This window comes from Triturus cristatus, chromosome 2_1 (assembly GCF_964204655.1).
Source record: "Triturus cristatus chromosome 2_1, aTriCri1.1, whole genome shotgun sequence".
NCBI classification, from domain to species: Eukaryota; Metazoa; Chordata; class Amphibia; order Caudata; family Salamandridae; genus Triturus; species Triturus cristatus.
In genome coordinates, this window is record NC_140581.1 from 485,852,071 (window position 1) to 485,876,603 (window position 24,533).

Below are 24,533 nucleotides of genomic sequence, written 5' to 3' on the forward strand. Positions count from 1 at the left end.
CCCCCTGTGCCCAATCCCGGGGTACCCACCTAACCTACAACTACCCAACTTACCTCTCGAAGTGGTGGTGGCACCTGAAACATCCTCGTCCCCGAGCCTGCAGCCTCTTTCCAAACCGGAACATTCCCATTGATTTCCATTGAGCGCCCTAAGGCTCAAAAGCACCCTGCACCCAGCCGCCCGAGTGGCCCTGGCCGTGCCCTCTCTACTCTAACCTACTTCCCCACTTGCCCTGAGTAAGTGACCAGGAGCCCAGCTCCCACAGCCGCGTGGCTTGCCAGACAGCAGCCACCAACCAAGGCCCCCCTATCCCTCATAGGATAACATTGGGCCCAACTCTCTCTGCACCCGGCCGTCCTGAAACCGCTGAGGGTGAACCAACTGTACCTACCTGACACTGGGGGACCCCTGAGTCCATGCCCGGAATTTCACCACTACCAGTCGAGTACTTACCCTTAAACCGCTAACTTCATTTTCCTCATAGGGTAACATTGACTGGCTTTTTCTTCAAAAATCTTCTAAGTGTGAACTTTTCAAAACTGCAAAAATTCACCAAAAATCAGCCAAGTGACAAAAACGAATTTACTCACCTGCTCCTAGGTGAGCTCCCAGTGCTGGATCTTGGTGCCCAGCCCTGACTCTGAAAAGTGTTCACAACTATACTTACTTCTAACTCATTTTTCTCCCATAGGAAACCATTGTCTGCTTTTCTGTGAAATTTCTTCTAAGTGTCTACTTTTGCAAATTTGAAATATTCTTTTAAAATCGTACCATTTCTGCAAACGAAATTACTTACCTGCTTTTGATAAGGACCCCAGTCCTGGGTCTAGGCACCCAGTCCTGGATTACTAAAGTAACGATAAAGTACTCTACCTGCAATTTGAATTTCTTGCCATAGAGATCCATTGAATGTTTTCTGTGAAATATTTTCTAAGTGCTAACTTTTGAAATAGCTAAATATTATCTAAAAATCATTACAGTTATTAAGTCGACTTTCCTCACTTGATTCTGAATACTGACCCCAGGCTGGTTCTAGGATCCAGACCTGGAATTCCTAAAGTAATCTGAAAAGTAATTTATTACAAATAACCTGAATTTACCATTGAGCTCAATGCATTGTTATGTTTAGGAAATAGGATTGTTTATTGCAACCAACTGTGACTGTTTACACAAATTCATTGCTTGAAACAAAAGTATTTATATTCAACCTCTCATTCTGAGAAAGTATATTTTTACCCCCTTGTGGTTCTAAAAATAAAACAAGCATATATTTTATATATACAAATCATTGGCCTAGAGTTCAGTTATTGAGTGTGTGAAACCATTTGCTGACTGAGTGTGTACAATAAATGCTTTACACTGTCCTCTGGTACTGCCTTACTGCTCGACCAAGCTACCACTTTTGAGAGTAAGGTCATACCTAACTTTGACCTCTATCAGCCTCTGGGGGACTGTGGACTCTGTACACCCTGTACCTATTAGGGAACAGTATATACAGAGCCACTTTCTCACAGCCATGACCTGGTGCTTGACTTTCCACCCTGTTGATGAAAGGAAGCACCTACTTGAGCTCTGCTCTTCGACCGTGGTCCTCTGTTTGGGTTCTGCTCTTCACCTGTATTCCTGGCTCTCCAGCAGAGGAAATCTACAAACTGCTTGCCCAGTTCATTTTCACCTCTGCTTGTGGTAAATATTTAAACTTCTTGATCGCCACTTTAAAGAATTTTCTCGCATCCTTCGAACTTGGACTCTTCCAACGTTGTTTTAAGAGGGCCCATGATAGTGATAAGCTAAGGAGAGTGCGATTCGTTTTAGGAATTGTAAACTACTGGTGGTTTCTTGCACTACCACTTGCACCTACATACTGAACTCTGCCTTGCCTTCTAAGTTGTGCTGCAACAACTATCTCTTGGGCCTTTGACAAGTTATTTACAAATCTTGAGTGAATCTTTTTTTGTGTATGAAACCTGTAATAGTGGAGCTTTTACAGGTATGTATACATCCTAGGAACAGTCTCACAATGATTCCCTTGGCTCAGTCAAAAAAAGGTACTGTACCACTGACATATTGATTGTTTATTATAATCAATGTGCTGCTAGTGTTTTTGGTGTATTTTTTAGTTTCTGTAGAACATTACCATATAGGTGAAAACCAATTAAAAGACAGAATTTCCTGAAATTGAAATATATTAAATCTATGAGGCAGTAGCCTGTAGTTATACCGATGATTCAAGCATTATGCTTCAAGCATGTGAGCTTCAAGCTCACAATTGTAATTGTGCACTTCTTGCCAAGTCAAGTTCCATTACTACGTTTTGGGCATAGCTCGCATAAACATCAGAAACTTAAATAAAAACACATAATTTAACACTTCATCAAGAACATTTTTTCCAACATGCAAAAGAAAGCCGACTCCGAATAACAGATAATGGAGAACTGTAACAAAACTCACCTATCCAATGAACCAGACAGCAGCCTATGTCCTGAGCTGCTTAGGCACAGACTGGTAACAGTTTTATGATGATTTCTCAGGGACACCAGCAACTGACCACCCCTTAGCATGTCCCAGATCTTAACATAGCGACCTCCTTTATAATGGAAATAAAACAATGTTTAATGTATAACAATATATAGATGTTTTCAGAACAGCTACATTTTAGAAGGTGCATTTGCTTTGCTGCTATGTTACATATGAAACAAAACCACCTAACCTGCCTCTAGACTAATCCTAAAATTTTCACTTCTACTGTTCCTGAGTTCGTTGCAGCCCTTCGTGCTGCTCTGAACACTACAAATGCTACTTTGTATTTATGAAAAAGAGGTATGTGTGAAACAAGGGTCAATAAATAAAAAAAAATAATAAAAAAAAAAAAGATACTTGGCAAACTAGGATACATTGTCTTGGAACATACAAAGCAACAGTAGAGAACATATCACAAATACCAATGACATACTTCCAATGAAAAGAAGCAATAACTACTTTTATTCAGGATCAGAGAAAAAAAAAAAAACACAAACCAAGTAAATGGCGCCATGATGCAGCCAGGTCATTATTCTGTATGCACACAAGTGTTTTGATGTACTTCATTTGGTAAATTAAAACATAAATGTAATTGTATTTGTAGGAAAACACTTTTGGTCACCAAATGACAGCTGGCAGGTCCTTCACACAAAAAAGGTAGAAATAAATAGATAATGGTATAGCAATAAGTGAGGAGCGGATGGGAGGAAGAAAGTGCGAGTGGGTGGGGGGCCGAGAGCATGATGGAGATGCATATAAGCACATATTTTGGAGTGCTGAGTGATCCGGCAGCAATGGACTGTCCCCAAAAAATTAATTGAAATATGTGTTTAAAGGACGGAGAGGGGATAAACCAGCGACAGAGGAATGGGTGTAGGGGGCAGGGGAAACAGCAACGATGGGATGAGCATTTGAGTTAAGAGAAGAAGCACAAGACAGATGGCAACAAAACACAGACTAGTATAGAGTGTTTGATGAAAAGGAAAAAAGTAGTTCCCCAAATATGAGCATTAGAAGAATACAAATCAGTCAATCAAAAGGATAGTAAAGAGGATATACTCCAGGGGAGAGACAAACAAGGAGAGGAATGCAAGCCACTACATCAGCAGCAAAGATATTAAAGGCATCAAATGGTAAGCAATGGGCAAGCTCCAAGCTCCAAGCCCACTATATGTGTTCAGTATGTGTAGGAAGCAGACTGTATATTGTGTACCACATAGAGTCCAGAGATTCCCCAAGAAGTATACGGGGCTCAACCTAAACCCAAAGTGCCCTATTTGTGGTAGTGTGGGCGATCAGCCTTAGGCCTAACACAGAGCAATGTAAGACATTTGTTATGCACACAGTGCTTAATAAATGACACACAACTCAAAAAGGAGATCCTCACCAATTTTAAAAAATAAGCACCTTTCAATATTTATTATAAGACCGACTTTTTACAAAAAGGTATGTTTTTCAGGAAAAATACTTTAAAAAGTGGAAACTTTGTTCAATTTTCAAGCTTTTGCAGTGTCAACTAATGGTCGAGTCGCTCTTTTTCAGCAGGGTCTTTGAGGGCCACAGACAGGCCAGTAGGGCAGGGGCCAAGTCAGTTGGTGTCTTGTCTCTTCGCTGCTGCATGACTCTTCTTAGTAGGTTGTGGAAATTTGATTTCAGGGTCTGGGAGAGCCACCTGAATACTAGATTTAGGGGCGTTACAGGTAGGGACAAATGGGTTGCTTACCCAGGGTGTCTACACCCACTATTATGCCACCCTGCTGTGGGTGAGGGCACAGCCACAGCATTGATTGGATACGTCCCACCATTTTCAAGATGGTAGGCACTGAAAAGTGTGCTTTACTACGCCCCCAGCACCTATGGGGTGGAGCTGGCGAAGGGGGCATATCTCCTATTCTTATCTAGTTTTCCTGTCGGTTCTGCTGCCAGGAGTGGGGGGTTTGAACCGGGGGCTGCCATCTGCTGCTAGCATCATAGGATGGGGTGGCAATACAAAGGTGGCAAGACCTTTGAAGCTTCCCTCGCGAGCATTGGCCTTGTAGAGCAAAGTTTTCTTCTGAGTTGCCCTCTAGGTACACGTTTCAATAAATCCAACACTGGATGGGGAACTCTAGTTGTTCAGTCCCCCCCCCTCCCCCCCCCCCCCCCCCACCTCCAATGTACGCTCTGTGGCTTCCCTGGCACTTAGAATATTAAGATCGACTTAAATATTGTAGGTGTGTATCTGCTCATTGAAAAATGCCGACACCTGAAATAAAGTGCACCCTGCCTTAGGGCTTGTAAGGCCTGCTAGATGGGTGACTTTCCTATACCTTGGGTCATGCTGCTCTGACATGGTACAAAGGCAGTTTGCCATTTCAACCTTGTTTTTGTCTGCACGAAGGCATGCAGTTTGCAGTGGCAGTTAGAATGGCCTTGGAGCCGGGCCCTAGGGGACCTTCTTCAGTCCCAATGGCAGAGGTACCACAGGTGCCATTTCCTAGGGACTTACAGAGGAATCTGAAGTTGTGCCAATTGTAGTACAGTTTTAGGGAAGGAGCTCTGGCACAGGGGACCTGGTTGGCAGGGACCCTATGAACTATGAAACCAGATTAAGTTCCAGGCAAAAAGTAGGGGGCTAACCATGTCAAAAGGGGCACTTTCTCCCAGTCCTTGAAGAAGTTTAGGCCATGCTTGTTTGACTCTCACTTCCTTGTTCAAACTGACCACAGGCCTCTCAGATGGCTGATGCAAATGGAAGGGGAAAACCCCAAAATGTTGAGGTGATCCATTACTCTACAGGGGATAGACTTTACAGTGGAGCACAGATCTAGGACTGACCAAGCCAATGCAGATGACCACGGGTCAGTAGCCCACTGGCCACTACCCTTTCCTAACACCCTTGTTGGACTTGGAAGGAGAGCGCTATTTACAAGCCCCTGGAAGGAGAGCGCTATTTACAAGCCCCTGGAAGGAGAGCGCTAGGTTTGGTGAGCGCTATCTTGGAAGTGACTGTGCACTGCCCCTAAAGCTGGTGGGACCGCCTAGCGCCTGCAAAGCGCTACACCTCGTGGCCCAAAGGAGGTGAGGAGTGTGTGGCCAGGGAGAGCTGGGCGCTGAAAGACACATCGGGAGCCTACCCCGTGTGCCAGCCTACTGAGGAGGCCAGCGGGAGCCCACCCCGCGTGATATCGCCGTCGGCGCGAGTGCCAGCTGCCTCGGCGCTTATTTACATCACCGGGAGCCCACCCCGTGTGTGTGCCGCCACGCGGTGTTGGTGACTTATACCAGCGGGAGCCCACCCGGTGGTTTGTATGCTAAATCCACGGGAGCCTACCCCGTATTGCCCCCGCGAAGAGAAACGGACTAAAATCACCGCCGCGACCCGAGGTAGCGTTGGAGGCCGCCGCGCTGCCTGCAGCAACCCGGAAGGTTTGTGGATCGCCGGGCGGGGGCGGAGCCGAAGCCGGAAGTGATCGCCCGGTCGAGCGGGGCTCCCGGGAAGCTGGGAGAGCCCCGCGGTTGGGAGGAGAAGTGTGCGGAGGCCTAGTGTGAAGTCCGGTGAGGATCTGGCATCGGCGGGGGCTCCCGGGAGCGGAGGAGAGCCCCGCGTGAAGCCTGCCCTGCACTGAGCCTCGCAGGCTCCAGAACGAAGTCCCGGGTCCCAGGAGGGGGGGCCCGGGCGAAGTTGGAGGACGTGCTGATGTGGTCGGGGCTCTCCTACTCTGAAGAGAGCCCCGCGTTTTCAGGGTGAAGGCGAAGCGTGCTCACCGGAAGCACTCGAGCGCCCAGGAGGCGGGCAGAAGAGGCCGAGAGCCACACCGGAGCAGGCAAAAGAGTCCTGGTGAGTGGGGCCACTGAGGAGTGGGGGGAGTGTCGGGGCACGTTGCCGGTGCTCGCCCCCAGGGTCCGTATTCTTCCGTGGGGCCTTGGTCCGCGCTTGCCTTGGTGGGGAGGGGCGAAGTCGGGGCACATAGTCGGTGCCCGCCCCGGTGAATGCCCGGAGGGCCCCGTGGGGCCCATACTTACTGAAGGGACACCCCCTGCCTTCCAGGTCCTGGCAGGGACCTCCACCTCGCCGGAACTGGCTGGACTCGGTACAGCTGCCCCGACTGGCAGTGGGCAGCTGCCACGTGTGCCTAATCGGCCCGGGGAACTCTTCAGTAAGCCGGTGAGAGGGAATATGATGCCGAGTGATAGGGCGTGAATTCGGGGTACATGGCCGGTGCCCGCCCCCAGTGTCCCTTCCTCATCACAACCTTGGATGCCCTGACCTACTGGAATGCCGGGGACTATAATTAAATGCATTTCTGGCCTAATGTTACGCTATGTGCAGCGCCAGATTTACATGCCATATTTAAAGCGCTATGGTCAATGCTAGTTGTGCAGCGCTATGTTGAAGGTTATAATCTAAAGTGCTATTCAGGTGCCAGGGTTTAATGTATTGATGCCTGTTTTCACACGCTATGTTTATGTGCCATGCCCTGCACGCTAAGGCTTGTTTTAACGCGCTATCGCCGTGAAAGGTGCGGCGCTATATTCAAATGTTATGTTCTCAAGCGCTATGTTAATGGCTATGTCTAGATGCCAGGTTAAGGTGGTGATGCTCTGCCTACCCTAATTTCCTGCCTCAGGGGATGGCCAGGCCGGTCAGGTATATTGTGATACTGTGAGGTTTCCTTTACAGGTGTGCCGGCCTAATGTTCAACGTAATGCCCGGATGTATTTTATTGCAGGTTGCAGCTAATGGACTTACGTTTAGTATCTGCTAAATTGCAATGATTCCGGCAGGGGCCCGATTGGCCCTGCCCTGTATATAATTCCCCCCTGTAAATTTAACCCAGCGCCAGTTGGCGCAGTGTAGAGATTACCTGACACCTTGTGGTTTTGGACAATACAATAGTTCTTTTACCTAAACTGGTGTAGTGTCTCTTTTTGTAGTGTGCCTTGTGTGTCGCCTGTGTGTACTGCGTGGATGCTTTGCACATTTCCTCCGGAGTTTGGCCCGCCCGCTCTGCACCACGCTACCCGTTTCCAACAACCCTTAAATTCATTATTTAGGGGAGCCCCAGGGATCAGAAAATCAGATCCTGCCGACCTGAAAGAAGACGACGGACGTGCAGAGTCGCAACTGACTGGACGCCAACCCTGCCAGCTGACTAACAGTTGCGCCACAAGACAACTTGTCCTGCAGCTGCTGAGTCCCGAAAGCCCGGGAGACTTGCCAGCACTTCACCCAGGAACCAAGACCACTCGAGACGTTATGGACCTACTTCCATGCATCCTGCATGCATCAAAACGCTCCTGTGAGGAATTCATGACCGCAAAAGCCTGACGCCTTAGAGTAACATTGTGCACCGGATGCTGTTTTACACCCCTGCACTCATCTGCCCTAGTGCTGCTGCTGGTGTTCTGCTGGTGCTGCCTCGGACCTTGCCCACCACTCACATTAACTCCTGGAGACTGGTCCCGTAAGTCACAGTACTGTACCTGAATGCTGCACTTGCTTTTCCTCCTATAGGATAACATTGAAGCTTCTGAAAATGGCACTGTGTCGACTTTTTAAATACAAAAGTAATTCTATTGAAAAACTTACTTACCTTAACTAATTGAATCTGGTGCCTAAACATAAAGATACCTGTTATTTTTATACACTGGAGTGGATCTCTTTTTTGAGTTGTGTGTGTATCATTTATTGACTAGTGTGTGTATTTGTAGATGTCTTGCACTCCTCTCTGATAAGGCTAAGGCTGCTTGACCACACTACCCCCTCGAAATGCACCTTGGGATTGCTAGAGCAAGCCCCTGTCCACTCATAAGGGAGCCCCTGGTCTCTTTGCAAGATATATCCCATTTCGATATATCATATAAAGGGCCATCTTCCTACACATTGCCAATGCAGATGGCCTTTCTAGGTTTTTTACTTTAAAGATGAAGACTCTCCTGGGAAAGGTTAGTCTCATTCTCTTTTGTTTGAAGGGGTGATTGTGTAGGAAAGTGCCGCTTTTTAACATGGTCACCCCCACATTTTGCCTAGTATCTGATGGAACTTTGACTGAAATGTACTGGGTTCCTGCTAGCCAGTTCCCCAGTGCCTGTGCTCTTTCGCTAAAACAAGGTAACTGTTCAATTTTTCCCCAATTGGCAATACCTTTAGCCCCCCTATCCCTAGTAAATGGTACACCTGGTACCTACGGCATGGGTATTAAGGGCTGCAGCATGTATTGTGCCACCCGGAGGGACCCACCATCAAACTGATGCAGACTGCCATTGGAGGCTGCGTGAAATGGTGCAGACAAAAGTGAAAGTTTGACATGGCACACACCCTGTGAGCAATGATCCCAGACACTTTATGAAATATATGTTAGTCACCCCTATAGCAGGCCTCACAACCCTAAGACAGGGTGCATTATATTACATGTAAGGACATATCTGCATGAGTAGATATGCCCATGTGCTGTCTAGTTCAACTGCGAGATAGTACAAGTGAACAGGTAAGCCATCTTAAGTACATGTACAGGCAATGGTCATTATGAGTCCCCCGGCTACATGATGGCTTCACTAAAACCTAGAGGCAGGGCTCGCATTACAAAGGAGGCAAGGCCTTTGAAGCTTCCGTCTCATGCACTCTGCTCATCCTGTGGGAGGAGGTGTGACACCCCAGCCCAGGATAGGCTTTGTTTCTGGCCTCAGAGAGCAGAAGCTCACGACCCCGGGGTCCAGAAACATGTCTGGTGGTGGCAGGATGCCTAAAGCCAGTCAGAGACCACACCAGGGTGGGTAAAAAAACACTCCTGTGTTCAGTGTAACCATCATGGTGCTGGGGAAATCGAGTTGTCGAGTTTCTAGCCCATGTACTCTTCATGGCTTTCCTGGCACTTTACCACAGAATATCTAATTCTTTAATACTGTAAAGAAATATTGTTGGGGCATATCTGCTCATGCAGGTGTGCCCACACCCAAGATATGTGCACCCTGCCTTAGGGCTAGTAAGGCCTGCTAGAGTGGTGACTTACCTATACCTTGGGCAGTGCTGCTGGGCATGGCACAGAGGCAGAGTGCCATGTCGACTTTGTCATTTTTCATTACACCAAGGCATGCAAGCTCCAAAGGCATGGCCTTGGAGAGGGGCCCCTAAGGGACCCTCTTCAGTCCCCATGCCCTAGGTACCAAGGGTACCATTTACTAGGGAGTTACAGGGGAGATGAAGTTGCCAATCGAGGTACAGTTTTAGGGAAGGGGCACTGGCAGAGGGGACCTGGTTAACCGGGACCTTGTGCACTACAATCAAAACCACATCATTTTCCAGGCAAAAAGTGGGTGTGTGTGTGTATAGTGTGTGTATAGTGTGTGTATAGTGTGGTGTGTGTGTAGTGTGGTGTGTGTAGGTGTAGTGTGTGTGTGGTGTAGGTGTAGTGTGTGTGTGGTGTAGGTGTAGTGTGTGGTGTAGGTGTAGTGTGTGTGTGTGTGTGGTGTAGGTGTAGTGTGTGTGTGTGTGTGGTGTAGGTGTAGTGTGTGTGTGTGGTGTAGGTGTAGTGTGTGTGTGTGTGTGGTGTAGGTGTAGTGTGTGTGTGTGGTGTAGGTGTGTGTGTGTGGTGTAGGTGTGTGTGTGTGGTGTAGGTGTGTGTGTGTGGTGTAGGTGTGTGTGTGTGGTGTAGGTGTGTGTGTGTGGTGTAGGTGTGTGTGTGTGGTGTAGGTGTGTGTGTGTGGTGTAGGTGTGTGTGTGTGGTGTAGGTGTAGTGTGTGTGGTGTAGGTGTGTGTGTGTGGTGTAGGTGTGTGTGTGTGTGTTGTAGGTGTGTGTGTGTGTGTGTGTGTGTGTGTGTGTGTGTTGTAGGTGTGTGTGTTGTAGGTGTGTGTGTTGTAGGTGTGTGTGTTGTAGGTGTGTGTGTTGTAGGTGTGTGTGTGTGTGTTGTAGGTGTGTGTGTGTGTGTGTGTTGTAGGTGTGTGTGTTGTAGGTGTGTGTGTTGTAGGTGTGTGTGTTGTAGGTGTGTGTGTGTGTGTGTGTTGTAGGTGTGTGTGTGTGTGTGTGTTGTAGGTGTGTGTGTTGTAGGTGTGTGTGTGTGTGTGTGTGTGTGTGTGTGTGTGTGTGTGTGTGTGTGTGTGTGTGTGTGTGTGTGTGTGTGTGTGTGTGTGTGTGTGTGTGTGTGTGTGTGTGTGTGTGTGTGTGCGCGCGCGCGCGCGCGCGCGCGCGCGCGCAGGGGGTTAGGTTACTATGTCAAAAGAGGCACTTTCTCACAGTAAAGTCAAAAGGAGACCTTAACAGACCGGTGTACTAAAAGCAGCATTCAACAAAGTTCCATTTGCTAACTCAATCATTACATTTTAACTGACCACAAATCGCACACAGGGATCAGACTATAATATGATAAGGCCAATGACTAGTTTGTCAGCTGCTTTAAAGGCATTATGGTTGGCACGTTATGATTTAGGGCTGCATCATTACATGTGATTACTGCCCAAATGAAATTACCTACCAAGCCTTCTCTTAACAAATTCTTTATCATGACTACATATGAAAGTATTGTTGCACTGCACTCCAAGATTTTTCTATGTACACAATGGGACTAAAAGACTGTACTCCTGCATCCTGATTGTTTTCCAGTGGCAACCAGTGAGTGCAGCCATGCTAGGGCATTGGCTAGAAACTGCTGAGTACAGCATTGTGTCTACTACCCTAGAACAAGCATCTGCAATGCATCGGTCTCGTCTTTGGGACCTTATATGTATTTAACAATGCAGTATATTAGCCTGGGTGCTGAAACATTTACTATTGTTTAATATGGAGGGAAAGTAAGCATGAAACTGCGTGACGCCTGGTATGGGAACATATGGAGAGAAATAAGCTCTGAGAATGTGTGTGTGTGTGTGTGTAAGTGAAAAGCGAGAGAATGGAGAGAGAAGATGAAGGAAAAAGAAGGATGCGCGTTTGTGTGTGAGTGAGAAAGTGTGTGACAGAGAGAAAGCAATAACGAAAGAGAAATAGAGATAGTGTGAGTGTGTATAAGAGAGAGAGACAGCAATAGCGAAAGAAATATAGTGCGCGTGTGTGTGTGTGCGTGCGTGTGCGGGGACAAAGACCGAGAGAGAGAGAGAGAGAGAGAGAGAGAGAGACAGAGACAGAGACAGAGACAGAGACAGAGACAGAGACAGAGACAGAGACAGAGACAGAGACAGAGACAGAGACAGAGACAGAGACAGAGACAGAGACAGAGACAGAGACAGAGACAGAGACAGAGACAGAGACAGAGACAGAGACAGAGACAGAGACAGAGACAGAGACAGAGACAGAGACAGAGACAGAGACAGAGAGAGAGACAGAGACAGAGACAGAGACAGAGAGAGAGAGAGAGAGAGAGAGAGAGAGAGAGAGAGAGAGAGAGAGAGACCGAGAGAGAGAGACCGAGAGAGAGAGAGACCGAGAGACAGAGAGACCGAGAGACAGAGAGAAGGAGAGAGAAGGGGGCAGAGGCTATGCAGCATATAGGAAGGGACAGACAAGATCCGAAGTCGGCACTTTATCCAAGATCAGAAAGTATGGCAGATGGAACCTGTGTCGTAAACTCAGGACACCATATTTAAAAGATAGTTGTGAAATAAGATCAGAGTGCGTCGTCAGTTTGTGCCTGCAAATATTTTCAAGGACTCAGTGATTCCAAAATAGGAGATTACACAATATTTCAGTTGTGTTGAAATGTGCAATATTTACCCAAATCTCAGAGTGCAAAATCAAAAGTTGGAGTCTGCAATGTATACCCAATTCTCCACTGGAAATGGGGGCTGCATTCGGGTTAAACGTGCAAATGCCCAAACAAGCAAGATCTTATAAAATACTTTCAAAATGGGTGTGAGTTAAATCGCATATACAAACAGAAGTCCACTTTACCTGTAGACATTAGCCAGCAAGTACTAATTCTTTGTAGATGAATTAAAGCCATACGAGGGAGGACTGTGCAGGGAAAGAGAGGTTTATCAATTAATTACCTGAATAAGGCAATCAGTCACATAGGTGCAACCTAATAAAGTGAGAGGGAATGACCTGGAGTAGGCAGGACAGTGATGGCATCTACCAGTGCGACCTGCATTGACTTAAGCACCACTTGCTGAGTTGCAGACTGGGTTCAGAAGTGGCGCAGTCTCAAATTGTCTCCATGCGTGAGGAGGGTCACTCACGTCACCCTGCGGAGACTGTCTTCAGTGTCCACCAACATATGACATAAGTGGACTAGTGTGTGTCTGCGCAGAGGGTTCAAAAGACGTACATGAAGCCAATTAATTCCAATTGTTTGATTTCTACACTATCAGCAAAGTTGGAGAATGCCTCTGGAAAGGAGACAGAGTGGAGCTGCAAAACTGCATGAAGAGGAGAGATAGAAGCAAGGTCGGCGTAGGGACACAATTGTACAGCGGGATATAGACAACGTAATAAACCAGTAACTGCAGAACCAAAATGAGAAAGGCTGCAACAGTGGAAATGCATTCAAAAGCCCAGGGAATTTGTCCACTCTCTCGTGTACCCCCCCCAACACAGCGCTGGCAGCATTTACGCGAGACGTATTGCATTACAAATGAGAGCGGGCATTTAAAAAAGCAAGAACAGGAGTGGAGGTGGTGATGGGGGGGCGAGAAGTGACGAACTGTGGGAGGGGGGGGACATAAGGCATAAAATAATGTTTGAGTAAAGGGGCTAATAGCCTCGGATGTGTACAAATTACGCCATGGCCATCAGGAGGAGGGACTAACAAGTAAAAAAACAATTAGAAGGCAGCATTTAGGCTGTAAGCCAAACAAAAAGAAGGGCGGAGCTTATGCGAAGCTTCCCCACTTTAGTATACATTACATGCCTCGCAAAGTGAGCAGCGCATGCGCTGCAACGCTAGTCGAGACCTAAAAAGTATGCCATTTTAAGAAGCAAGACCTCATTACAGCCTACAGTTGTACTGCTCTCCAGTTTGCTTTTTTCCACTAACTGGTGTGGATCAGAGCCTACTTCTAAGTACTCAGAGCCTTCCTACAAGGGAGTACAAAAGGGGGTGGTAATGGACGGAACATCAGAACCAATCAAACACTCACATCCAGTCAACAGATCTGGGTTTGATCCATCACCGTTCTTTAGCCCACTCTGCCACCCCAGTTCAGACATGGCCATATGCAAATCAGTCTGACCCTGTGCCTCATGGGAACAGTCCAGCCCGAACTGCCAAGCCATGCCTTCCCTGGACCGGAAACAAGCTTCCTAGGACCGGTTTCTGGCATTTCAGCCGTCTTCAGCCAGACTTGCTGAACTAACTATAACAGGGGAATTTCTAGGGTTTTGTACGAGGGAAATGTCCAGCTAACTATAATACCCCTGAAACCTATGGTTTTTTGAGTGAATTTCTAAGGTTTTTTAAATGTCAATTCCTAACTATAACGCCCCTGAAACCTTTGGTTTTTTCAGTGAATATATATATACACACGTATATATATATACGGCGAAAAAGAGGGTCCTTGAGCACCTCAGAGCCATTACTAACAAAGATCCCCAATACCCGGTGGCACGCCACTTTGCAGAATACCATCTCTCCAACAGCAGTTTGCTGAGGTATTTTGTTATAGAACAGATACCAGCAAAACCCAGAGGGGGGAACAGAAAATTGGCCCTTAGAAGGAGAGAATCCAAATGGATCCTAGACCTCGAAACTAAGCAGCCTAAGGGACACAATCAGGATGAGGAGATGGCAACTCACCTGATTGAAGAGTAATTGTAAAACTGTGGGATTACAATGATGTCTTAAATGCGTGTGCTAAACTCATGATGCTTCTTTTACTGTACCTATGAGTATACTAGTAACGTTGTGTTTTTATGAATTTAGAACACTGTGTGCTCTAACTAATTGTAATTTTAATTGTACTCTCTTCTTTTATGCAGGAAGAAAGGAAGGGGCCCATCACAGCAACACGAGCACATTCACGGGCCATCTACCCTTTTCTTCAAATACCTCAAGAAGAGCACCGATGAAGAAACTAGATAAGAACTTTTCACATATTTTTGTCACTATAGTTTTCACTGTCAGAGTTCGACGGTTACTCACGTATTAGTATCATGCCTCGTTGATTATTATGCCACTAGTGCGCTAGAAGCAATGTATTCTTCCAACGAGATCCTTGACCTTACCGACAGATGCTTACAGTGCGCGCCTTAGCGGGTAACTGCACACACCGATTTGGTCTGCACGCCACTTGGTACATACACAAAATAGTACTAATGACTATTGTTTGCACTGCAGCACGTAAAAGAAGGCACTTATCACAAATTGATAAATTCAGTTACGGGGCGCGGAAGTAGACAGCGGTCTACAATGTTTGAGGTCTGCATATAATTTGCTGCTATTACGCATATGTATAACTGAGCTCAATAATATGGACCTAAGACACTTGTCTGTAATATGTTATAATTTAATGTGAACAGGTACCTTATTAACAGATCCATTTGGCCACTCGGCACAGAGATATATTTTACCTGTTTGCGATATTGGCTTAATCACAGTTATCGGTCGATATTGAAGGTTTTGAACAGTTATATGGAGTGAATATGACAAGTTCCAATATGGCGGCTACTCGCACACTGAGGTAGTAATCTATTGTGAGTCCTCTGTTTATGTCGATGTAATGATTTGTATGTAATGCACAGGGTCACAAGCGCTCGACGTGTGATCAAGGGAGTTTACTCTCGAAACGCGTAACGTTGGAATAAAGATCGCTGTTGATATACCCTAAACTGAGAGCGCGCTTTACTTTTGGAATCTGGAATCGAAATTACGCCGGCTGTGGCTCTACCGGCCCCGCGCGCCACCAGACAATGGGCGGATATCCCAGGAGGAGCTGAACCTGTTGAAAAAAAAAATATATATATATATATATATATATATATATATATATATATATATATATATATATATATATATATATATATATATATATATATATATATATATATATATATATATATACACACATACATATACATATACACACATATACACACACATATTATCTACTGGCGGTCGCCAGTCGATAGTTATAGTTAGGACCGTGTTTCCATAGGAAATCTGAAAATTCTATTTTGAATAACTTTGGCGCCGGTTGACGAATCCTCGCGAAATTTTCAAAACTAATGGGGCGCTCTGCTCAGATCCTACCCTGAAAGTCTCGGGGTGATTCGTCAAGCGGGGGCCGAGAAAAAAGGGGGGTCCCAAAACGCGTTTTCCCCATGCATTTTTCCATAGGACCTTTAGTCGAAGGTACAGCCCGAACGGCTGAACAGAATTACTTGAAATTTGGCAGAGAGGTAGTCCTCAGGTCAGGGAAGTGCCTTTTGCATGTATGGAGTAAATCTGTTCAGTATTTCCTGAGAAAATTGCAGTTAAAGCACATAAATATCTATAGCCGTGCACGGTGCGCGCACCCTAACGTGCGCGAGCATAATTGTGATTGGTGGTTACATGTCAGTCAACGTTCGAATCAGTCGAAATCAGGAAGTGTCGGCCGCCATTTTGTTTGTTGTGGGTGCGAGAGTGAAAAATAGAGATGGCGAGCTTGAAAAGGGGGCAGGGTAGAGAGTTCCTGACCCCCCTAGCCTTTGTCAGGGGGACCCTAAAGGACCCCGAAGGGTGAGAAAACTTTTTTTTTTTTTTTTTTTAAATCGCGGGGTGCGCGCACGGTGAAAAACCTTTTTAAAAAAAAAAACATACTTAACTTAGCATTTAAAAAAACGTACAAATTCACTTAAAAAAAACATAGTTTTCACACACGTTATAGTTAGGAATTAGCATTTAAAAAACCTTGCAAATTCACTTCAAAAACCATAGGTTTCACACATGTTATAGTTAGGTGGACATTTCACTCGTAAAAAACCAATGAAATTCCCCCGTTATAGTTAGGTCAGATAACTATAACTCGCGCGACCGCCACTCTATCACAAGGATGATGTCATGAGTGATGCCACTGACCAGGTCATGAGTGATGTAATATGTGACGTCATGAGCACCGGATTGCGGGCGCGCGAGTTATAGTTATCTGACCTAACTATAACGGGGGAATTTCATTGGTATTTTACGAGTGAAATGTCCACCTAACTAGAACATGTGTGAAACCTATGGTTTTTTAAGTGAATATATATATATATATATATATATATATATATATATATATATATATATATATATATACACATATATATATATATATATATATACACACACACATATATATATCACTCCAGAACCTTTCATTTCAGAAAGGAATGAGTCGCACTCCACACGGGATTTTCGATTTTCATTTAATTAAAACGCTGGCAAAATTTCTTTCTCTTTATGCATTTCGGTCAAACATTGACCTTTCTCAAAAGACAGCCACAGCATCAAGACTGACAAACACATCCACAGAAACGATTGCGCATACTTGTAGTTTTTGCCCCCTGGTGGTCACCTCAGTAGGCTGCGCACTCGAGCATGCTGGTACATGTGGTTTGTTCACAGTCTATACACTTTTTGCCCTCCAGTGGGTGATGCTGATCTGGTCGAATAATGCGCTCTACTTACATCACCGTTGCTCCTTCGCAACCCGTTTTTTAGGGTGCCAGAGTCCTTTACCAGAGTTCAGTCTTTAGCGGCGCCTACTGCCCTGCTGCTTTCGCCTCAAACATAGACGGTCCAATTTCGGGCAGTACTTGGCGCTCTTTAATCAGGCGGTGCATCACTCACGGCGGGACCAAGCCGTTAAACATCACTCCAGAACCTTTCATTTCAGAAAGGAATGAGTCGCACTCCACACAGGATTTTCGATTTTCATTTAATCAAAACGCTGGCAAAATTTCTTTCTCTTTATGCATTTTGGTCAAACATTGACCTTTGTCAAAAGACAGCCACAGCATCAAGACTGAAACACATCCACAGAAACGATTGCGCATACTTGTAGTTTTTGCCCCCTGGTGGTCACCTCAGTAGGCTGCGCACTCAAGCATGCTGGTACATGTGGTTTGTTCACAGTCTATAGTTTTTGCCCTCCAGTGGGTGATACTGATTTGGTCAAATAATGGGCTCTACTTACATCACCGTTGCTCCTTTGCAACCCGTTTTTTAGGGTGCCAGAGGCCTTTACCAGAGTTCAGTCTTTGGCGGCGCCTACTGCCCTGTTGCTTTCGCCTCAAACATAGACGGTCCAATTTCGGGCATATATATATATATATTCACTGAAAAAACCATAGGTTTCACACACATTATAGTTAGGAATTAGCATTTAAAAAACCTTGCAAATTCAATGAAAAAACCATAGGTTTCACACATGTTATAGTTAGCTGGACATTTTACTCCTAAAAAACCAATGAAATTCCCCCGTTATAGTTAGTGCAGGCAACTATAACTCACGCGACCGCAATCCTCTGCTGATGCTAGTACTGTATTTAGACACTTATTTGCCCATGTCTTCTTCCATTAAATTTTAGCTATACATATATTACAAATATTTTTTTTTCATAAAGACACATACGTCATTAGCAGAGGATTGCGGTCGCGTGAGTTATAGTTGCCTGCACTAACTATAACGGGGGAATTTCATTGGTTTTTTATGAGTAAAATGTCCAGCTAACCATAACATGTGTGAAACCTATGGTTTTTTCATTGAATTTGCAAGTTTTTTTAAATGCTAATTCCTAACTATAACGTGTGTGAAACCTATGGTTTTTTCAGTGAATTTGTACGGTTTTTTAAATGCTAAGTTACTTTACGCCGTTCGTGACGTGCGTGCCCACTTAACGCAGTTAGTGCCGTGCACGCACGGTGGGCATGCGGTGCGCTACGCGCACTGCGTGCCCACGTTACGCTGGATGGGCCATGTACGCACGGGGCGCTTCGCGCACCGTCCGCACACGGAGGACATATTATGCGCTTTGTTGTGAAATGTTAAATATTAAATGTTTATTGCCTCTAATATGCAGTGCACAAATGGTGCACTGCGAGCACCATTTGCACACGGGGTGGGGGAAATGGTGGATATTTTTTTTTTTATAATTAATTATTACCGTACGCGTACGGTAAGCGTAATCGCCGTTTTTTCGAAAAAATTTAAAATTGAATTTTTTGCCTTGGGGGTTCGTTTGGGACACCTTAATCAAGGCTAGGTGGTTAGGAGCTGTCTAACCAGCCCCTTTAAATGTTTTCCACCTTTGTTTTTCCTCCCCCCTCAGAGTGCGAGAGAGAAAATGGCGGCCGCCGCTTCCTGGTTTCGACCGATTCGAATGTTTCCTAAAATCTAACAGCCAATCAGAATCGCGCTCGCGCACGGCACCGTACGCGTACGGTAAGCTTACCGTAAGCGCACGGTAAGCGCACCGTAAGCTGCCACAGATATATATATTGATTTAAATGCTATTTTCTCAGGAACTACTGAACAGATTTACACCAGACCTACAAAAGGCACTTCCTTGACCTGTAGACTACCTCTCTGCCAAATTTCAAGTAACTCTGTTCAGCCGTTCGGGCTGTAGCTGTGTCTAAAGGTCCTATGGAAAAAACGCGTTTTGGGACCCCCCTTTTTTCTCAGCCCCCGCTTGACGAATCCCCCCCGAGACTTTCAGGGTAGGAGCGGAGCGTAGCGCCCCATTAGTTTTGAAAATTTCGTGAGGATTCGTCGACCGGCGCCAAAGTTATTCCAAATAGAATGTTGCGGTTTTCCTATGGAAACAGGGTCCTAACTATAACTACCTACTGGCGACCGCCAGTAGGTAATATATATATATATATATACACACATATATACATATATACAAATACACACATATATATATATACACACATATATACATACACATATATACATATACACACACATATATATATATATATATATATATATATATATATATACACACACACACACACACACATATATATATATACTCAAACACACACACAGTTATAGTTAGGACCGAGTTCCCATAGGAAATCTGAAAATTCTATTTTGAATAACTTTGGCGCCGGTTGACTTATCTTCATGAAATTTTCAAAACTAATGGGGCGCTCCGCTCAGCTCCTACCCTAAAAGTCTCGGGGTGATTCATCAAGCGGGGGCTGAGAAAAAAGGAGGGTCCCAAAACGCGTTTTCCCCATGCGTTTTCCCATAGGACCTTTAGTCGAAGGTACAGCCTGAACGGCTGAACAGAATTACTTGAAATTTGGCAAAGAGGTAGTCCTCAGGTCAGGCATGTGCCTTTTGCATATATGGTGTCAATCTGTTCAGTAGCTCCTGAGAAAATCAAAAGTAAAATCACATATATATCTGGGCGGAGCCTAACTACACATCTCATCGTGAGATCTGATTGGCTGTCAGCACTTCATCCAAGAAGTGTTGGCAGCCATCTTGGGACCAATATACACGATAGCACCTCATTAAAAAGCTTTGCAGTTAATAGAAGGTTTTAAGACTTTAGTTACATTATAAATCATTTGTTGATGGTACCATACTCATTTTAGGTATTGTGGTGTGTTCTAATGTGATTTTACCATGTGAAAAAGCCTTCTGCTGTGATATCATGAATCATGTTTGAGAGAAAACTATTTTCTCATGCTTTTCCCACAGAGGTTTGGAAGGTGATCAATAAGCTAAACTGAGAGCATATTTTCTGTAAATTCACATTATCTAGCTCAGTCACGTGAGAATGAAGTCTGACATTCTCAATAAAACATGTACATCCAACAAGGGCAGAGACGGTCAGTTGATTCCTTTGTGTTCTACTGCAGCTTCCCAGAGTGTTCTAAAGAACAACTAGAGCGCCAACAGTCCTACTTATGACAAACGTATGGCACAACTGAAGCTATCTTGGTTGGAATAAAGTGGTAACTCTTAAAACATTTAATTTACAAAGGAACAAAATGAGGGGGTTCATTTTGCCATAGAAATTATGATTAGTGTCTTGCGAAAGAAAAATTAGGGCACATTTTGACTTCTCAAATCCTCTTCCATTTCATAAAAAAATTGACATGCAGACTGAAACATGCACTTTGAATACCAGCAGCAGACTTCCCTGGTGAGCAGTAGCTTTACTACAGTGATCTAATGAGCAACTAGAGTGCTAACATTCAGAATTTATGGCAAATGTGTGACATCTGAATGCCTTCTTGATGGAACCAAAGTAAAAAACTGAAAGTATTTCCTACTGAGGAGACTGTAGTAAATGAGGAAATTAGGAAACTTCCAAAACAAATAAATCTCCCAAGATGGCCACCAGAGACAAAAGAGCCCAAATGTAGCCCAAATATCACCCAGATGTAGCCCAAGTATAGCCCAATGACAGAATGTCCCAGAGTGTTTTAACGAACAACTAGAGCGCTAACAGTCTTACTTATGACAAAAGTATGGCACACCTGAAGCCATCTTGATTGTAATAAAGTGCTAACACTTAAAACATTTAATTTACAAAGGAACAAAATGAGTGGGTTAAGTTTTGCCATAGAAATTATGTTCTGCAGAAAAAAAAATTAGGGCACATTTTGACTTCTCAAATCCTCTGCTATTTCATAAACAAATTCTGACATGCAGACTGACACATGAACTTTGAATACCAGCAGCAGACTTCCCTGGTGAGCAGTAGTTTTACTACAGTGATCTAATGAGCAACTAGAGTGCTAACATTCAGAATTTATGGCAAATGTGAGACACATTTGAATGCCTTCTTGATGGAACCAAAATAAAAAACTGAAAGTATTCCCACTGAGGAGACTGCAGTAAATGAGGAAATTAGGAAACTTCATAACAAATAAATCTCCCAAGATGGCCACCAGAGACAAAAGAGCCCAAATGTAGCCCAAATATCACCCAGATGTAGCCCAAGTATAGCCCGATGACAGAACAACTAGAGCGCTTAATGTCTTACTTATGACAAAAGTATGGCGCCCCTGAAGCCATCTTGATTGGAATAAACTGGTAACACTTAAAACTTCATAACAAATAAATCTCCCAAGATGGCCACCAGAGACAAACGAGCCCAAATGCAGCACAAATATCACCCAGATGTAGCCCACATGTAGCCCAATGACAAAAGTGTGCAAAACACTTATTTTTTGTGTATTTGCAGTCTTATATAGTGCAGACTTGTCAGGTATTGGAGTGCTTTACATGAGCATTGGTTACATCACACAAGATCAAATTCATTTTGGTTGTAGACATGGGGAGATCAAGTGATTTGACCAGAATCACAGAATGTTGAGCTGAAGCAGAAACTCCAACCTGGTTCCCCAGTTGCAAAGTCTGCAGCTCTGGAAGTAACACCACATCCTCTCCCCTAGGTGCAACATTTAATCAAGTGGTCAACTGGATAAAAAAACAAAGATTACAAATAATTTAAAAGTTCTTTGTCGCGATTTGAAAACTCAGAAAACATGTCCTCATTTTAGTGTTTTAGAGCACTAACCATAATTTTGATGCAAATAAGACCCTCTCATATATGTAATTTCTAAAGGAAATGCTCAAGGTATTAGTTTTGATTACATCAAGATGACGTCAGGCGTTCCACACTTTTGTAATAAATATAGAATGTTAGCAATCTAGTTGTTCATTGGGATACTGTTGAGAGGCAGAGGCCAGGGTCACGGACTCTGAAAATTGAAGGCAGGTAGGAGAGTGAAGCGGCAACAATTTGACCACACTGGGCAGGCAGTAAGGGCAGTGGCAGCACAACAGACTATGGAGGGCAGTGGAAAGGGGGGCAGGGGCAACAAACCAACAATACAGGACTGGCAAGAGAGGCTGCGGCAATATAATAGACCATTGTGGGCAGAAGGAAGAGGCAGTGGTAGTACAACCATACATGCCAACAGACCCGTTTCAGCCAGGAAACGTCCAATGTTTTTAAGCTCAAATGGGCTTTATTTGATCTGTCTCCTGTCTACAATCTCCTCTTTTTCAATGTAACTCAAAGGGGAAAATCAATACCCCAGTTTTTTTCAAAATCTCCCTCTTACCAAGTTCAAAATGTTCGCAAGTATGGTACATTGGATCATGGTAGGCAGGAGGAATTGGGGTAGGGACATGGACTCGGATAACAGAGGACAGGAGGGACATGGAGAGGTGCACCAAACTGACCCTACAGGGCAGGCATCAGGGTTTGCAGCAGCACAATACACCACACAGGGCATGCGGGACGGAACTGCAGCACAACAATCCATAGAAAGCAATAGGGAGGGGACAGGACCATGCACATGGACAACAGAGAACAGAGGGGAAAGAGGCAATGGTAGCTAGCTGACCATAATGGACAGACAGGAGAGAAAGCTGCAGCATAACAGACCATAAAGGGGAGGAGGGACGGATCAGGGGCATTACAATGCAACAGACAAGCCAGGAGGGAGGGAATAGGGGTCTGCACATGGAAACAGAGGGCTGGGGGCAAGGGGCAGGGCAGGAGTAGCAAGATGATCATGGAGGTCAGGCAGGATGGGCACTAGAAACAAGACACACCATGGAGAGCAACAGTGAGACTATGATGGAATACACACAGACCATGGAGGGAAGGTGGGAGGGGGTCAGGGGCAGCTAGCTGACCACACAAGGAAGGTGGGAGGGGCCATGGCAGCACAGAAGACCATGCATGGCAAGCGGGAGGGTTAGTGGCAGCACAATGGCTATGATGGGCAAGAAGGAGGGTGCAGGGGCATGCACAAAGGACCATGGAGGATAGAAGGGAGGGTCAGGACCTGGGCACAGACAAGAGAGTGCAGGGAAAGGGGCCTCACAAAGACCGCGTGGAGCAGGCAGGAGGAGCAGTTGCAGCACAACAGACCAGGGAGGGCAGAAGGGTGTGGCAGTAAAATGGACCATGGAGGACAGGAAGAAGGGGATAGGGGCATGGCATGTGGACAGGCAGGGTGGAGGTGGCAGGGACAGGTTACAGTCATCTGACAATGCTAGGCAGGTGGGAGGGGAGTGGCAGCTCAACAGAACACTCAGAGTAGATAGGAGTGGCAGGCCCATGGAACATGGTGGGCAAAAATGATGGAGCAGGGGCATGCACAAAGACATCGGAGGGCAGGGGGAAGGAGAATAGGGGCAGCAAGCTAAGCACAGAGGCTAAGCAGGAGGTCAATGATGGGCCATAGAATTGGGCAATGGAGGGCAGGAGGAGTGAACTGGTACATCATGCTAAATGGAGGGCAGTGGCAGCACATCAGACCATGCATGGCAGGAGGGAGGAGGCTAGTCCATGGATTCAGACAACAGAGGATAGGGAGGAAGTGAATGGGGCAGCAAGCTAACTGTTCAGAGAAGGTGGGTATTAGGAACTTTATTGTTTTTAAAATGTGTGTCTGTGCGAACTATTTAAAATATGAACAAGTATGCAGCATAATCTCACTTTTATTCAGGAAGAAGAGGACGTTTGTGACTGTGACTCTGGGCTCACTTGGCAGAAACACCCCCTGACCCTCCAACCCCCATCGTAAAACGTAATGCCCGTGAAAAGGGTAGGTGGACACAGTGTTATATAGAATATAGTCCTGAGAGCACGATTGAAAATGAAAACTAGATATAGTATATGGTATAAACTATGCACCAAAAAGTGAGATATAAGATGAACCGGTGCGTGAAATATAATATGCAATACATTGTGCGCAATGACAGATTTATTGGAGAGCGCGAGATAGCACAGGCACTAGCGCGTGCTATGCGATATGCGCCTTGGAGTGTAATATGCACAGGACAGTGTTGTGTAACCTAACTAGTCTCTAAAGTTGTAATATAAAATATGTGCTGGGGAGTGTAACGTTGCATATGCACTGTGACAAAGATATGGATCCCAGATTGTAATATGTATGGCATAGTGCTGTGCGTTATAACATAGGCATCAAGGAAGGCACGTTAGATGGGGCAATATAACCCGTGCGAAGGTAAGTGTGGCATGACATATTCACGGGGTGGTGTTACAGTGCACATGGGCTAGAGTGTGTCATAGCATGCGCACTAGCTGGTGGAATACAACACAGAGGTGTGTGGCACTCGGCGGGCACTG

The 24,533-nt window shown here is 45.2% G+C and overlaps 1 protein-coding gene across 2 annotated transcripts in view; it reads right to left on the reverse strand.

Annotated features, from left to right (window-relative positions):
- The window catches only part of UTP15 (UTP15 small subunit processome component), a 360,659-nt gene that overhangs the window by 251,284 nt on the left and 84,842 nt on the right, over positions 1–24,533 (reverse strand). For both annotated transcript variants that reach the window (XM_085632333.1, XM_085632332.1), the window contains exon 8: positions 2,452–2,587. In XM_085632333.1, coding sequence (XP_085488459.1) covers positions 2,452–2,587 — 136 coding nt within the window. The remainder of the gene's footprint in view (positions 1–2,451; positions 2,588–24,533) is intronic.